General features: G+C 47.8%; 1 protein-coding gene across 1 annotated transcript; it reads right to left on the bottom strand.

The window, feature by feature from the left end:
* Window positions 1-541: 541 nt before the first annotated feature.
* LOC311190260 (aldo-keto reductase family 1 member B1-like) lies at window positions 542-9,657 on the bottom strand. The gene is made up of 10 exons (XM_084262131.1): window positions 9,536-9,657; window positions 8,593-8,760; window positions 7,957-8,073; window positions 6,541-6,618; window positions 6,026-6,148; window positions 3,648-3,754; window positions 3,445-3,526; window positions 2,790-2,873; window positions 1,932-2,014; window positions 542-1,165 (listed from the first exon to the last, which is right to left on the bottom strand). Exons 1-10 carry the CDS (start codon window positions 9,599-9,601, stop codon window positions 1,123-1,125), a joined length of 951 nt encoding a protein of 316 aa, XP_084118257.1. The 5' UTR covers window positions 9,602-9,657; the 3' UTR covers window positions 542-1,122.
* Window positions 9,658-15,504: the final 5,847 nt, after the last annotated feature.

The following is a 15,504-nucleotide window of genomic DNA, read 5'->3' as shown; positions in this document are numbered from 1 at the left end:
CCTAAAACTAAACATCATTTTTACAAGTGTCCAAATTTTGTGACCAGTCTTGAGCAGCACCTTCATTACCTGTGAGCATCATGAGCCATAAAAACCCCATGGGAAAAACACACCTCACATGTCATAACTTGGGAGGAAGCCTATTTTTCTGTCCTCCCAGAAAAAAAATATCAAGTTTCCAATCTGCTATTTTGTGCTGCAGGATTTTCTTGGAACCCCATGGTTACTGTATTTGCAAATGGCAACTTGGAGAAGCACAAACTTCCTTCCTGCATCACATGCTGCCTGACAGGAAACAGCAAGTGTTTGACTGCTTGCTGCCTCAGTGGCCACAGGTTCATCGTGCTCTGGAGTCCTACATGGGCACTAGTGAGAGAACAGCTGGGAGCTAGCAGGCCATACAGAGGTTACCATGAACAGCAGATGACTTCTTGGGGGAGAGCAATTCCCCTTGTTTTTGTGTAGTCTCTAGAGACAGATGATAGACCTACTCCAGCATCGCTGCCCTTAGAGCACTACTGAAATAACCATCTCATTATGCACAGTAATGAAATCTGTATTTTATTATAAGCAAAACCAGCTTTTATATCACCAAGAAACCAGGACCTATTTCAAAGAGCTACCCACGTAGAAACTGCTGTACTTTAAGTGCAGTTGTACTTCAGAAAAGAAAAAGCATGGAGTGTTACAAAAAACCAAACAAAACCAAACCAAACCCAAACATAATTAGAAAAAAAAAAAACAGCAGACCTCATTAGTTATGTAAAGTCTGCCAATATCCTGGTCCTTCCAGGCAACAACAGTCACTAGCTCCAATTCACAATATCCCAAAATAAGTGACCACTTGTTCAAACTTTCTCCATGCTTTCTGCTTACCAATTCCAGACACTCTGTTTGGCACAGACAATCTACCAGTCCACACAGTGTGCTCTTCAGAACCCTTTTAGATTTCCTTCTTCCAAAAAGAAAGGAAAGTCACTGAGTACATATACTGCATCTTTGTGGGGGAGAGAAGGAGGGGAGGGGGCAGCATCTCCGACGCAGTGAGAAAGCTCCGTAGACAGCTCATAGGCAACAGCAGAAGCGTATCTGAGAAGTATGGAGAACGGCAGGAAACCACCTTCAGTACTCTGCATGGAAAGGGTAGTCCTTGTGACTTTTGCACCTGAAGGAAACCAGAGAGGGAAGGTTACCCCATGCCCAGAAGGTTCTGTATGCAGCTGTAACTGCTGCAGAAACCAACCAAGGAAGGAGTTCAACTGTGTAAAAGGCAGTTGAATCCTGTTTCCCTTGGGAAGGTGTTGCATTTGCAAACTCTTAGGTGCCTTCTCTTGTTTGGGCTCTTGAGCACTTCAGGCAATGCAACCTAGATTCTTTGTAGCCAACTAACTCAAGGTTTTGCCATTTTCTGCCAGGAAGACCTTTTTCCCTAATCTTCCAAAGAAAGATTTCACATCTGGCTTTAGGCTTCGAACTTTAAAATCCTGGTGTTACTTTTTGACAGTTCACCCACTTTCCCAACTGTTTCTGAAGAGCATATAGTGATTTTTTTTTAATAATATACTTAAGGGTCATAGCAGAAAGACAAAATACCACAAGCAAAGTTAATAAAGAACTTGAGTCTGTCATGCTCGTTTCTCCCACATGGAGAAAATAAAAGTTATGAATAAAAAGCATCCTGTTACAGCTTCAGCTGGAGAAAGTTACTTGGAAACTGAACTGACAGTTACAAGAAGTTTGCTTTATGCTCATCAAATATTTTTGTGAGCCAAATCATAACATCTTATTCTGAAAAAGTTATTTGGAGGATGACTCCTTTGGAAACTGAGTCTGCATATCCCAAATTTCAACCACAACTAGTATCTTTTAGTTTATATACTAAACTGACATGTGGATATCTCAACAGCTTCAAAGAAGATACTGTCACTTACGTGCTCATTGCACAGGCTCTCCAGTTTCTATCAAAGCTGATAATGGTTGCCATCTCCTCTTTAGTCAATTCAAAGTCAAACACCTGCCAAGAGACACAGCTGTAAGTCACCTCTCTGAACAAATCAGAGATTGTAAGCAGAAATCACAAACAAAAAACAAGTTCACAGTGAAGAGATGCTTGTTAAAAGAAATGACTGTTGCATGAAGGAGGAAAAGGAAAAAGCTGGCTTGCTGGATTTCCAGACTCCACAAGCTGGAGTGTGGGAGGGAGGTGAACAGTAACAGGGAGCGATTAAAAAGCCCTCAGGTTGCAGTTACATGTGTCAGTTTTTAGGAAGTCTGGAGAGCACTCAGTATTGCAGAACACAAGTTCCATTTGGAAGAGACATCTTCCTGTCCTATTCCAAAAGAGCATCCTATTTTGCCTAATGCAACTAAGTGTCTTCCAAAAGCCTAAGGCTTGTTTCAGTCAAGGAACAGCAAATTGAGAGCAGCAGCATGATTTATGGACACCAGGACTATCTTCTTAGCAGTGCTTGCTCTACGTAAGCCTTGTCTGGTGTGCTGCTGCACTCAGCCCCAAGCAAGTGCTGGCAAGTTCACATGACAGGACCAGAAGGATCATGTATTGCGACTGCTGAGGTTATCAGCACAGTGTTTGCAAAAGCTGCATTCCCTTCAGCTGTAACCTCAAGTTTAACCCTCAGTAGACCATAAACAAATATACAGAGAGCAAAAGCCCAGTCCTCTTGCCTGAGGAGGTCCTGGGAAGGGTGAGAAAGGATGGCTGCTTGCTGCACAGGGAGGAGCCATGCCATCCCTGAAGCGCAGCACCCAGCTCACTCGCAATCACTCACCTTGAAGTTCTCCACAATGCGCTGTGGTGTGACAGACTTGGGAATCACAATCACATTCCTCTGGATCTGGAGCCGAATGAGAACCTGCAAGAGGAATATCACTGAGTCAGAAGACAGCTTCTGTTCTGGAGCCAGCTCCAAAAGGTGTTTCCTGTAAACTGTACAATTCACCAGAATTAACCCACTTCTGCAGAGCTGCATTTCAAATCATACCCAAGTTCTAAGCAGCGCTTTCTGAAGTGCAAACAGAGCAGCAGGGGAGCCCCACTCAGAAGGCTGCCTTCCTCCTTTACCATCCAGTTTAGCAATACTCAGTTCCTTTCCTTCCCACCTAGGCTTCTGGTAGGCTGTATAAGGGTTCACTTCTCTACAACAGGTCTCAAGATGGGAAGACTCAAACATGACACATCTGAAGGTGGGTCAAGAAAATATTTCCTGCTGATGGCCAGAGACCCCACAAGCCTGCATCAAAGGCCACACAGCAAACAAACCTGCATGTCTGAATACAGCAGACTAGCCTGTGTTGCTGTTCAATGCCACAGAGGAGCACCATGGGTGGCAGGGAATGAAATGCCAGCCTGTCCTTCACATCACCATTAGCTGTCCTTCACGCTGTGCTACAGTAACAGGTACCCACTGCCCAGCACCCACGTACCTGTGCTGGGGTTTTGTTGTGCTTGGCCGCAATCTCTTTGATCTTGGGGTCATCCAGGAGGGAAGGATCCTCTGGCTTAGCCCTACACAGAGGGAAAACCAACAGAAATCTGTATTTAGATGAATGGTTAACAACAGTGCACTTGCTGTCCCAGTGCCTCAAGCAGAATCCAAGCCAGCTGACAAATTGCAAGGCAGCCTTACCATGGCCTGTCCGGAGAGCCAAGGGGACTGTACGCTGTCACAGCAATCCCTTTGGACTGACAGTACTTGATCAGCTTCTCCTGGGTAAGGTAGGGATGGCATTCAATCTGCCAACGTAAGGGTACAGAGATTGACAGTTATTTACCTGCTTTAACATGTTTCTGTGATGAGTTCTTATTCAAATCAAAGGCTGAGTTTTCTTCTACCTTAGCCTCTACAACATTAAGCAGCCTTTGTTCTACATATGCCCCCACCCCCTTTCTACTATTCGTAGCAGTTCCTGTAGTGAGGGGCCCAAGGACTGCAACACCACTCCTTAAAACTTTGCTGATCCATACAATCTCCAACATATGGGATGACCAGCTACGTAACTGCTTAAATGGGACAGATTAGTAAGACACTCACAGAAAAGGTCTACAGAATCATAACAATAGGACAGCAGTCCAGGAAGTACAAAGTTCTCTTTTCATCCCTAATTAAACATACCATAATGGTTTTTGTGGGCACTTATTTTACAGAACTACCATATAAACTTCAATACCATTTTTATTTGCTCTGTGTCAATGTTCACATTGAATACCTCCAGCGTGCCAGCAGTGAGAATGGCTAACTGCTACACATTGCAGACCTTGAACTTACCATCCTTGACATACTATATTAACACAACTGTGATTACCATGAATACCATAATCATATATAAAAAACAGCTTACAGCCTCCTTAACAGTGTATCTTTCTGAGCTCTGTGTCCTGGCAAACTTATGCCCAGATAATGCAGCATGAAACAGAAGTCACATGTCAGGAGGCAAAGAATAAACATGAATATTTGATTCTCTGCACAGAGGGACTTCAGGATAGTTTCACACCAGGAAACACTTCTTTCAGCAGGTGTCTTGGGTTCAGCTAGGAAAGAGTTAATTTTCTTTCAAGGAGCTAGTGTAGTGCTGCATTTGGGATTTAGTGTATGTGCTGCCAAAGCAAGCACATCAAGAACCTTTTCAGCTACACTGCCATTTGAGCCTTCTGCAGCCTGCAGCTGCGTTCTGAGGGACGTCCCTGGAAACTTGTGCTGCTGGCAGGTGGGAGGAGAGTGTGCAAAATACAGTATCAGTTTACAGCCTTGAATGCTTTATTTACAGTTCTAGCTACTTGCTGTTATCAGAAGGCTGCATGGCCAGTTCCCTTCTGGAGCACGTTGAAATAATAGACAAGCAGACATACAACTCAATTTTTTTGGGACAGATTATACATATTTTGCTTCAGCAGCTCCAGAAACACAGCTACTCAAGAGGCACCAGTGTGTCTGATTATTTTCTAAACTATTCAAGCAAGGCAAAGTCATCCTTACTTGTCTGCTGGCACTGAAATAAAACCCCCTCAACTTAACAGCTACATTATCTAGTCTCATGTCTGGACTGGGATGAAGAGTCTATGATGTGCATATAAACAGGCATCTGAAGATGATCAGATCGTAACAGATCATTAACATGCAGTGTGGATTGCAATAGCATAAGAGACAGGGTTCCTCACTGAACTAAGTACTAGTATCCTTGCAATGTAGTTACTACCTTGCCAAATCAATTTCTCACCACAAATTAAACCAGCATGCATACTGACTGCATTCAATTTAAGAATGGGAATGACACCAAATCCAGGTGATAACCTGGATTACAAGTGAAAATCCATACAGAGAAAGCGTTTGCAGGAAACACTGTCACTGTTAGGCAAACTGGTGTTACTAACAGATAAGCTTTCACACTTCCCAGCATTTCTGCAGAAGCAGAAGCAGTAAGTTTTGAAGGACAAGGACCAAAGACCCATTGCTCTGTGCTTAACTTGATTATAGTAATCAGAGAGCTGGAGAGCATTTGCAAGCAATATAGATATAAGGTCAGTGACCTCTATGCAAGAGGAACAGGTAATTATCAACTACAGTGATAGTAGCAGTGAGGTGTGGCAGATGATTAAAGATAACAACCTCTACTAATGTTCGTACAATCCAGTACATTGGGACTGATAATGAAAACACACAGCAGAGAATTATGAAGTTTGCATTTATCAGGATGTTTCAGTTTTATGTTGAATCGACTTCTAGAGAAAAATGCTATTTGCTTTCTGTTAAAAATCCCTTTTCAGTACATATTCTCAAGCAACCACAATAAATCAACTAGTTCTTGTAATCAGGGACCAAGAACTGAAACAGCAGCCCTCCAAACACCATCGCAATTAAGGACAAGTCTAGACAGACCACAGAGGCTTACACTAGGACTTGTCCTCTTCTACAAGATTATGACCTGATGCAAAGTTAAGGTCTCAGGTCACAGCAAACCAGTGGGAGGATGAGTCTATACACTCAAGGGCAGTGACTTTGCAGCTTACCTGGTTATTTGCAGGCTTGTACTTCAGCCCTGGCTTGTTCAGGATTCTCTCAATCTGCTCATGGTTGAAGTTGGAGACACCAATGGCTTTTACCAGGCCAGCATCCACCAGCTCTTCCATGGCCTAACAGAAAGGAGAGCAAGATCAGCACCTAGTATACATGACAGGGCCTGAAGAACACATTCATCTTGATACAGCTTATTTCCTTCTTGAGAAGCACAAGGTAAGTATTTAGATTTACAGATTCAAGATGGAGGGGGACACACACTGAAACAGAACACTACTGAGGTGTGCCACACCTCCTGTTTCAAAGCTCAAAGACATGTTCTCTGAGGTTGTGCAAATTTGCAGCAAGTCAGGAGTGGAAAACAGTGATATCCAACAACCCCTACAGTACCAGTGACTCCTCTCAAGTCCTTCCGTGTGCATGAGAAGTTAAGACTGCTGACAGTAATGAAAACAGAAGAGACTGATAAAGACAGAAGACTTGGTTCTCCCCTGGTGACTGGACTTACCTCCCACGTATGCAGAATGTCTGTGTTGCTGGGTATCGACATGCCCTTATCATCTGTGGGAAACAGCTCCTCTCCTGCCTGCCAGTGAGAAAGAAAATACTTGAAACACTATTTGGTGGGAAGTTAGCTTAACACCAGCTGAAGACCGTGGTACCAAACACTCCTAGTGCAGGACATACTAACACTTACTACCTACATATGTATTAGATAATAATACTAACATATATTACCTACATCAGCCTTTGCTCCTGCTTTCACATGGGATTACAGCATTTTGCCAGCTGTCATCCCAACAAAGACAGGTATTTCTGCTGGACACAACAATGTCCTCTGGCTCATCAAAATACATACAGGGAAATATAACTCTCCACTTGTCAGATTATAGCCAGTTTACAAGTTCACTTTCCATATTACAAAAAATACATAGTTCTGATATGGACATAATGAAGTGCTTTCTTAAAATGTGTAAAAAGGACCCACTTAGGACCTGGAACATGTTTAGTCTGTTGGATAGGATCTGCTGACAGGTCCTTCACAAGGAAACTCTAAGTTGCTGGCACAGGGAACATTAAAACAGCCTGTGTCCCAGCTAGGGCTACATACCAGGTATCAACTTCATTCAAAACCAGTTGTTTTCTAGCGATACATTATTACAACACAATATGTTTCCACTTTGCTAGTCCTTTCCACATTAAGCTAATTTTAAAAATGCAGGTGCTATGAAAGGAATTTGAACTCGGAAGCAGCAAGCAGAAAGATGATTTTGATCAGGCTAACAGAAAGACTAAGCTTAGAAATAGTCAAACTGAGACATCAGTTCCTTTGCATGCAGTCAGTAAGAGTTAGGAACTAAAAGTTTCACCTTTTGAAATCCAAGGTCTGTGGAACACTAAGGCTCCTACAGCAAAGGTCAGCTCAATCTGTACTGTATTAAGGACTCACTGATTAAAGACAGAAATGGAAGACAGAAATATTTTCTTGTTCTGTGATTCTGTAACATGCAGAGGAAAGAACTTCTGTCAGGCAGCAAAGCACAGCCCTCCTTCCCACAAACAGGGAAACACATCACTGTCAGTTGAGCATACTTTGGATTTGTAGAAGACAACACATAGGCAATAATCAAAAGGAGAGTAATATAACTCATGCTTGAAGCAGGGAAACCCACCCCTAGTTCAAGGTCTATCTCTTCCATGATCAAAAGAGCAGAGGATGCTGTTGAAGCAGGAACATCACAGTCAGCAATCAACAGCCTGGCTCAGATGGCTAGAGTAAAGCTCAGCATCAGAGCAATGCTGGTATGCAACAGACACATGATGATCTGTGTCAGTTGGAGCAATTACTGAGCTGTAAAGTCATATAGCTCTTCAAAATTGCCAGTCACAACAGATAAAACCAAGGGCACTGCTGTTACTGTACCTTAAAACCAAGAGGCCAGTGGATGAGGTAGAGATCCAGGTAATCCAGTTTCAAGGCAGCAAGAGTCTTCTGGCAGGCTCCCTTCACCAGGGGCTTCTCATGAAACGTGCACCACAGCTAGAGACAAAAAGCCAAGACACACCGTGACCTCCTGGGTTAAAGCTCTTGGAACCTTTCTGTCCTGTTCAGGTGAGTGCCTGTCTCCTTTCAAAGGCGATGTGGAAGTAGGTTGTGCTACTGATCTTCAAAGAGGGCTTGCTCTGTGCACAAGGCAGGCCCACCATACTGAGGGCAGTACATGCAGGTGGCACCACACGACTTTCATGGCAGACAGTAGGTATAGTCTAGTTCCATTAGTTAAGGCTTTCTTTAAAAACACCTACCAGATGATCAGATGAAATGCACAAAAGTGGACAGCATAACTTCACGCCAGGAAGAATTCAAAGCATCACTCATGTCAGTGCTACATACCCTGCATAATTCTCAATACAGAATGAAGCTAAGTATGAACCTTGTCTCAGGAGTGGCCTAAGTCATATACTGAGTTGTTTCATGCCACACCACAGAGAAGTAAAGAACCAGGGAGTTACTGTGAAAAAACAGTGTGTCCGAGATCCCACACCACCAGACCGATACCTTACTGACAATGAAGAGGTCCTCTCTTTTCACAACACCTTCCTTGATCTTCTGCTGGATCCCATCCCCAACTTCATTTTCATTCTGGTACACGTAGGCACAGTCAAAGTGTCGGTACCCGGCATCAATAGCCACCATCACCGCGGCTGTTACTTGCCCTGGTGGGGACTGAGAAAAAAAAAAAAGCCTCTAATCAATATGTATCAAAGACTTTTTTCCCTACCAAGTTAACATTAAGGAAGCCACCCTGCCCAAAGCAATCTCCTAATTAAAGAGAAGCAAAACCCACTACCAGCAACAAGGAGACCCCCCCCCCCCCGTTTTCCCTGCAGCATTTTTAAGCCTTCAGACTTAAGAATACCAGACCCCGCGGTTGAACCCAGCCGCTCCGGTCGCCCCACTCCCAGGCCGGGCTCCGGGGAGCCTCTGCAGAGCTGCGAACCCGGCTCTGCCGGGCCGGGGCCTGCGCGCTTCCCCGCACCGCTCCGCGGAGGAGAAGCCCCTGGCAGCTGCCAGCGGAGGGGTTCAGCCCTCAGTCCAGGCCTCGGCCACCCACGGCCCCGGGCAGGGCGCTGCGGCGGCGCAGGAGCTCGGGCTGCTGCTCCGAGAGACCCTCCGCGCCAAACGCCGCGGCGGCACCACCGTAGCGAGACGGGAGCCCAGCAGCGGCCCGGCCAGGATAGCGGTGACGCCGGCAGCGCTGCGCCGGGATGGCTGCACGGACGGGCCCCAAGTTGGGCCGAGTTCGATCCCGGGGGACCCGGCTGCGCCCGCACGGCCCGGGCCGCATTCCCTTCCCTCTCCAGCGCGGGGCCGGGGAAGGATGCCCGTCCCGCTCGGGCGGTAACGGGCAGGGCCAGGGCCGGGCCCGGGCTAGGCACAAGCCCGCCGCAGCAATCCCCCCACCGCCAGCGAGGGAGGGGACCGCCGCCGGCCCCGTTACCTTCCATGTGCCTAATCCCAGAATAGGCATCTTGGCCCCGGTGTTCAGCTGCACGTAGGTCGCCATGGCCCCACACACCACTCAGGAACAGGACCGTAACAGCTGCCAGCCCAACGCCTTTAATAGCGGCCGCTCCCGCCCCGCCCCGCTCCAGCGCGGCGGACGGATGGCGGGGCGGGGCGGGGCGGTGCCGGAGCTGTACCCCGGAGCGCGGCTGAGTGGCCGCGGTCTGGGCGCTGGGCAGCAGCCCGCGGTGGCGGCTGGGGGTTGAAGGAGGCCGCGTCTGCGAGCCCCGGCGTCTGGGACGGCGTCACGCAGCGGCCTGGGCTGTGTCAGGCGGCGTTTAAACCGGGGCTGCACTAACTTCAACGTGAAAGGAGTTCAGGGTGCACTGCTCGGTCGTGCCTCCGCACCCAGCTGGTAGCACCTTGGTCCTCTGATGTGACATCTTAGCTGTCCCCAGGATGGGGATGACAGAGAGGACACAGGACAGAAGTATCTCCCTGCACCCTATGAGCTTTTTGTGGGTTGTGCCAAAGGTTGGCCAAAGAACAGCGGAGCCTTTCGGTCTGAGCAGTGCGTCCCCTTGACTGGTGTGGTTCCCCACTTTGGAACATTGCGGTGCTGCGCCCTGACAGACTGAGATGGCTCGAGAAACCTCGGTGTGGCTGGCCAAGTATAATGGTTCCATGACCCAAGTGAAAACACATTGTGTCCTGCCTGGGACGGCTGACAGTGCTGACACAGGACTGGGTCAGGGTGGGGAGAACCTCTTAGAACCTCTTCCTTGTTCCAGGTGGGACAAATGCAGCTTCCATTTTAAGGAGAGGTGAGCTGTGGATTAGGAGTAATTTAGGATAAGGTGAATTTAAAGTAACTCTATTTTTAATGTTTTGGGAGATTTTTTTTTAAGTGGTAGTGAATTTTTTTAAAAGAAGTTAGCAGAAGAGGAACAGTGAGTTTTTAATACAGTGACATAATGATCAAATTGTCCCTTCACCTTTAGGGGGGTGCTGAGGGCATTTCTGAATAAAATGCACAATTGTAATCCTACATGGTAGGCAGCCAGCAACCTCACATCAGAAACTGTGCTTGAAATATTTGCAGACAAACGCACGCTGTTCCGCTGAAGAGGTGGCAGCGCAGTGGAAAAAAACAGGCTTGCCCGGGAGGCCTTGCAGCTTGCTTACACATGGAGAGTTTCTTCAGGTGCTGCATTTGCTCTGGGTGCCTCTCCCACGACAGAGGCCTCTGCTCTCTGCAGCTTTCTATTTTTTGCTCCATTTAACTAAGGGTGGGCAAGGTAATCGGTTTTCCTCTTTAATGTTCCTCCTGCTTTGTGTCAGCGCCATCAGCTGTCCCCAGCAGGATGCAATGTGTTTTCACTTGGGTCACAAAACTGTTACGTAACTCTCTGCTTATCTCTTACCGTTTGGGTTCAGGTTTCCCTGGCGGGTTTTTGTCAGAGAGGTGTTTCTATCTCATCAGAAAAGGTTCAGACAGAAATTTTGGGGTGTTCTGGGTTTTTTTTTTGGTGCTGTTGGCTCTTGTGCGTGGGTGACTTTCCCTGCAGAGCTGCGAGGCAAGTCGGCTTTCCCTTGTCTGCCTCTCCTAAAGGCCCGGCGGTGGCTCTCACATGGTGGCTGGGCCTTGAGGGAAGAAGCAGCATGCATGTGTCACCGCGTGACAGTCCGCCCAGTAAATCTTGCACACTGTGTCCTTGATAATGACATGGCCAGCCATTTCTTTACAGCGAGTGCTGGCAATGAGGAACTGCAAGGGGCAGGAGGGGCTTTATCTTTTCTTTTTTCTCTTTGGCCTGTGAGGGAGGTTTTTGTGCTGACACAAGATACACAGTATCATGAGTTTTTCATTGTGCTGACCTTGCATTTCAGTAACTGCAAGTTACAACTGCAAGTTGTGACTTTGGAGAGCAGCAATGTTTAGTATGTGAGAAAAGTAAGGCCCAAAATAATGGAAATGGGTATGTCCTTCTGGAGTCAGTCTTTACTGGCAGAGACCCTGTTCCCTGCTGAAAAAGCACAAAGGAAGAGCAAGGAGGTGTCCGAGTCACAAGGTGAGATAATCTCAACTTGTAAGTGGGAGAGTTGCCTGGGCCTGCAGCTTTAGGCCCACAGATGGATACAGGCATAGCTCAAGCCAGTGTTTTCAGGTGAGGGCACTTTAGATTTCAAGCGTAAATCCCAGGGAAGGGCAGCAGGAACTTCTGCCTTGCTTTGAGACTTAAAAAAAAGGGGTGTTTATCTTGCTCAGTAGGGTGCTCCAGTTCAAACTCTGGGTGCAGGGAGGCAGATCTGAGTCTTGGCTGAACCCCACTGTGGAAGACCTTAGACTCTCTGAGCTCAGATCAAGCAAGGAGCATACCTTGGTGAATCTCCAGTCTTCTCAGAGTTGATGAGGATTTTTGGCTTCACACTGGTATTTGCCCATTAATTCCCACCTGCTTAAAAATCATGCCCCGGGCACAGCTGAGTGCTGAGGAAATATTCAGTTACTATGTGGGAAGGGCAGGTTTAACCTGGTAGGGGAGGTCTGGGCAGGAGGAAATCATCAGCTGGTTTGGATCAGTCAGAACCAGTTCCAGCCAGATCTGAAACTGGTGCTGCTTCCCCAGGGTGATGGAGCACCAGCAATGGGGAAAGCTTGTGTGGTTCACATGATTTCCCTGTCAGGGGGAAAGACGGCAGTGCCTCACCCTGAAGGAGCTAGCTGCTGAGGGGCCTGCTGTCTTGGCCACCCTCACCAGGCAGTGGCAGCCCTGGGGACAGGAGCACTAAGACACAGTAAGCAGTTTGAAGTGGCAAAAGGAAGTAGCAGCACCCAGCTCCATCCTCCAAGTGGCCTGTGCCTCAGAGGAGAGACTGGGATGGACTGGGTGTAATCTGTGGTGAAAATGTGGGAAATGGAGACCAGGACAGGGAGGGGATTAGTGTTTGGCTTACACAGAGGCTGAGGAAGGGAAAGGAAAACATTTGCTAAAGTTTGTTTTTCCATGTTTGTTTTCCCCCATCTCAGTGAATTGGTGGAGTTTATGTTAGTAGGCAATAAATCTGCTTGGATTGCTCTGAGATGAGGCTGTTGTGCCTGGGATGGCAGCTGTTGGACAATGTGTGGTCATGGTCCAGAAGTGGAACAACAGAATAATGAGTGTGACTCTGGAAGGAGCCATGATCCTGGTCCTGGGAATACGCAGTGGTAGGTGCAGATATTGTGCAAACAACTGGAGAAAGGAGTGTCCTGGGTTTTAGAAAGGGTTGGAAAGTATCTGTTAAGTTTGTTGTAGTGTTGATCCTGATAATTTTGTCTGCTGGCGAAGGGATGAGTTTGTGATGTGTGTTAATGTTCACAGTGATGCAGTTTTAACTACACTAGTCTGGTTTGCAGGGACAAGGGATGGAGTTTGACATCATCACAATCTTTATGTATTACTATAAAGAGTTTGTATAAGGGTGAAACAATTCTTAATGTATCTTTCAGTGAGATGAAGGGTGGAATGTAAAGGACATAAACTGCAGGTACTGGGGGAATAGCAATGGTGACCTGTGTGGAGACCATGAACTGCTCAGTGCCAGCCAGAACCAATTCCTATTATCTCCAAACCCAATGTAAACAACCTGTCTCATGCTAAACTTCAAGCTCACGGTGGTCTGGTTCAGAAACACTACTGAAAACAAAGGTGCATACTTTGAAGGGGAGGTCCATGCTGAAAGGACTTACTTCTGCAGCTGGTGGATGAGCCATGCCAGAGCTAGGAAATTCTTGAAGGCACTGCAGCCACCGGGTGATGCATGCTAAACCTTTGGCTTTCCCTGCACTGTAGCAAATATTGTACCTTGATTGTCCAATAAAAACGTGTATTCAGTCTCAGCAGAGCTGTCTCACTGCAGCCTTGGGATTGCTGAGGGCTTTATGGGTTGCTTCCTTCAGGAAACTGCGAAACAAATGTTCTTGGATTACATGTTCACGAATTGAGAGTGGAAATTTCAGAAAGAGGGTCCTCTGGTGCCTCTTTTCTTGAACAAAGGTTTTATTATTCTCCTATGAAACCCCGTGTGTAACTTTATGATTATGTGTTTGGTCACCAGCCCAGCAGGAAGAAACAGAAAGGTGACACAGCCACAAAAGCAAATATCCCTGCATCTTACCTGGATTCTTAAAGGAACCTTGATTGTTTTGATGGCTTGAGTTTGAGCGTTAGGTGAGAAGGATGTGTTTGGTGATTGACACCTTGAGACCTACCCTTACGCATCTCCCACGTGCCAGGTATGCTTGAAGGGAGCTCAGGGGTCTGGCTCTGCTCTCACAGGGTTGCTGGGACTTGTGCCTGTGCACTGTGCTTTCCAGGGCCAGGTGCTTCTGGAGGAGGAGAGGTCAAAGGAGTTGGTGAGCCCAGGCTCTGCTGCTTCCCTGCAGGGGTGAGAGAGCCCCCACTGCTGTGGGGGCTGGGGGGGCAAGGGGAGGGGGGTCGGTGTCGGGCCCTGGAGCTGTGGCCCTGGGGCTGTGGGGCCAGGGCAGTGGTGGCTGGGTTGAAGGGTGCTGCCAGAGGAGACATCCGGAGCGGGATGGGCCGTCACCCCATAGCAGCTGTCCTGGGCTGGGTGTCCTGGGTTCAGAGCATTTGGTGCTGCGGGGTGGGGGGGTGGAACCAGCCCCCGAAGCCAGCAGAGCCGGCGGTTTGGGCGCAGCCCCGAGGGGCTGACTGATTCTCCCTTGACCGGGTGACAGACCCCCGGGTTGGGTCGCGTCTGAAATGCCCCCCGGCACCGCGGGGGCAGGGGCCGGAGCTGGGGGGCTGGAGGCCGGCGTGGATGGGTAACCCCGAGGGCTGGCTGCCCTCTGGTGCCCGCAGGGGAGAGTGCCGGCCCCAGGGAGGGCCCGTAGCCCCAGAGGGCGGGCGACTGCCGCCGACCTGTGCGTACTTCGCCTTTGCTCTCGGGAGGGACAGTGCCTGAGGTCTAGAGAGCCTAGTAAGAGAGAGCTGAGTCTGAACCATGGGCAGCTTCTGATGTGGGAGCGATGGGTCGTGCTGAAGGTTGCTCTCTTGCTAGTCCAAATCTCCCTTGGCTGTGACTGCAGCCTGGAAGTCGGCCCCGAGATGGATACCTAAAATTAGATGATTTCCCAACAGAAAGACTTCAGCAGCTGCCTGTCACTTGGGAGCCAAGGACAGCTGTGCAGCACGTCTGAACTACAAAGTGCATCTTAAAAATAGGACAGCAAGTAAATTCTCATTCCTTTTGACCACAACAGGCTAACATCTGTTAGCTCTGTACCGAAGCACTAAAAATACTTGTCCTGCACCCCTTGGTCCCGTTTTGTTCCTGACCCAGGGGTTACCTAGTAACTTCTTGTGGAAGTTTTAGTCTGAAAAAAAACAACTGGTTGTATCTGCAACAAACTGAATGTCTAACTCAAAAAGGGATCTAATAAAGAACAACTGGAACAGGTTGCCTAGTGGGGTGCTGGAGGCCCCATCCCTGGAGATATTCAAGGTCGGGCTTGATGGGCCTCTGAGCAACCTGAACTAGTGATGTCTTTGCTCGCTTAGGGGGGTTTGGACTAGAGGACCTTTAAAGGTCCCTTCTAACCTCACACATTCGATGATTGAGTTCCTAAAGTCAGTTGGTAGTGGGGGCCAGCAGACTATCTGTCATCTTGTCATGGTTTTGCCCTAGCTGGGAGCTGAGCACCAGGCAGTTGCTATCTCCTAAGAGAGCAGGGGGCGGGGGGGGGGGGAGAAGGGAAAAAACAAAAAAAGCAAACCTCATGGGTTGGGATAAGGATTATTTACTGGGACAACAGAGATGTAGATATAATGATAACAGGACTTTATAGAAAAATATACAAAACTAGTGATGCACAAATGCAGTTTCTCACCAAACCACGCATCTCAGTCCACACAGTTCAGAGCCATCCTGAAGCTGGACCATCCCCAAACTGCACATCCT

Source organism: Gallinula chloropus (genome assembly GCF_964237585.1).
Source record: "Gallinula chloropus genome assembly, chromosome: 1".
Classification (NCBI taxonomy): Eukaryota; Metazoa; Chordata; class Aves; order Gruiformes; family Rallidae; genus Gallinula; species Gallinula chloropus.
Note: the sequence above shows the minus strand (reverse complement) of the source record. Positions and strands in the feature narration are given on the sequence as shown.

What these genes read in the sequence shown, in the direction of transcription:
- LOC311190260 (XM_084262131.1), bottom strand. Translation starts at nt 9,601, where the DNA reads ATGGCGACCTACGTGCAGCTGAACACCGGGGCCAAGATGCCTATTCTG. An exon ending in TGGGATTAGGCACATGGAAG is followed by an intron (nt 8,761 to 9,535) that starts GTAACGGGGCCG and finishes TTTTTTTCTCAG; the next exon opens with TCCCCACCAGGGCAAGTAAC. An exon ending in ACTGGCCTCTTGGTTTTAAG is followed by an intron (nt 6,619 to 7,956) that starts GTACAGTAACAG and finishes TCTCACTGGCAG; the next exon opens with GCAGGAGAGGAGCTGTTTCC.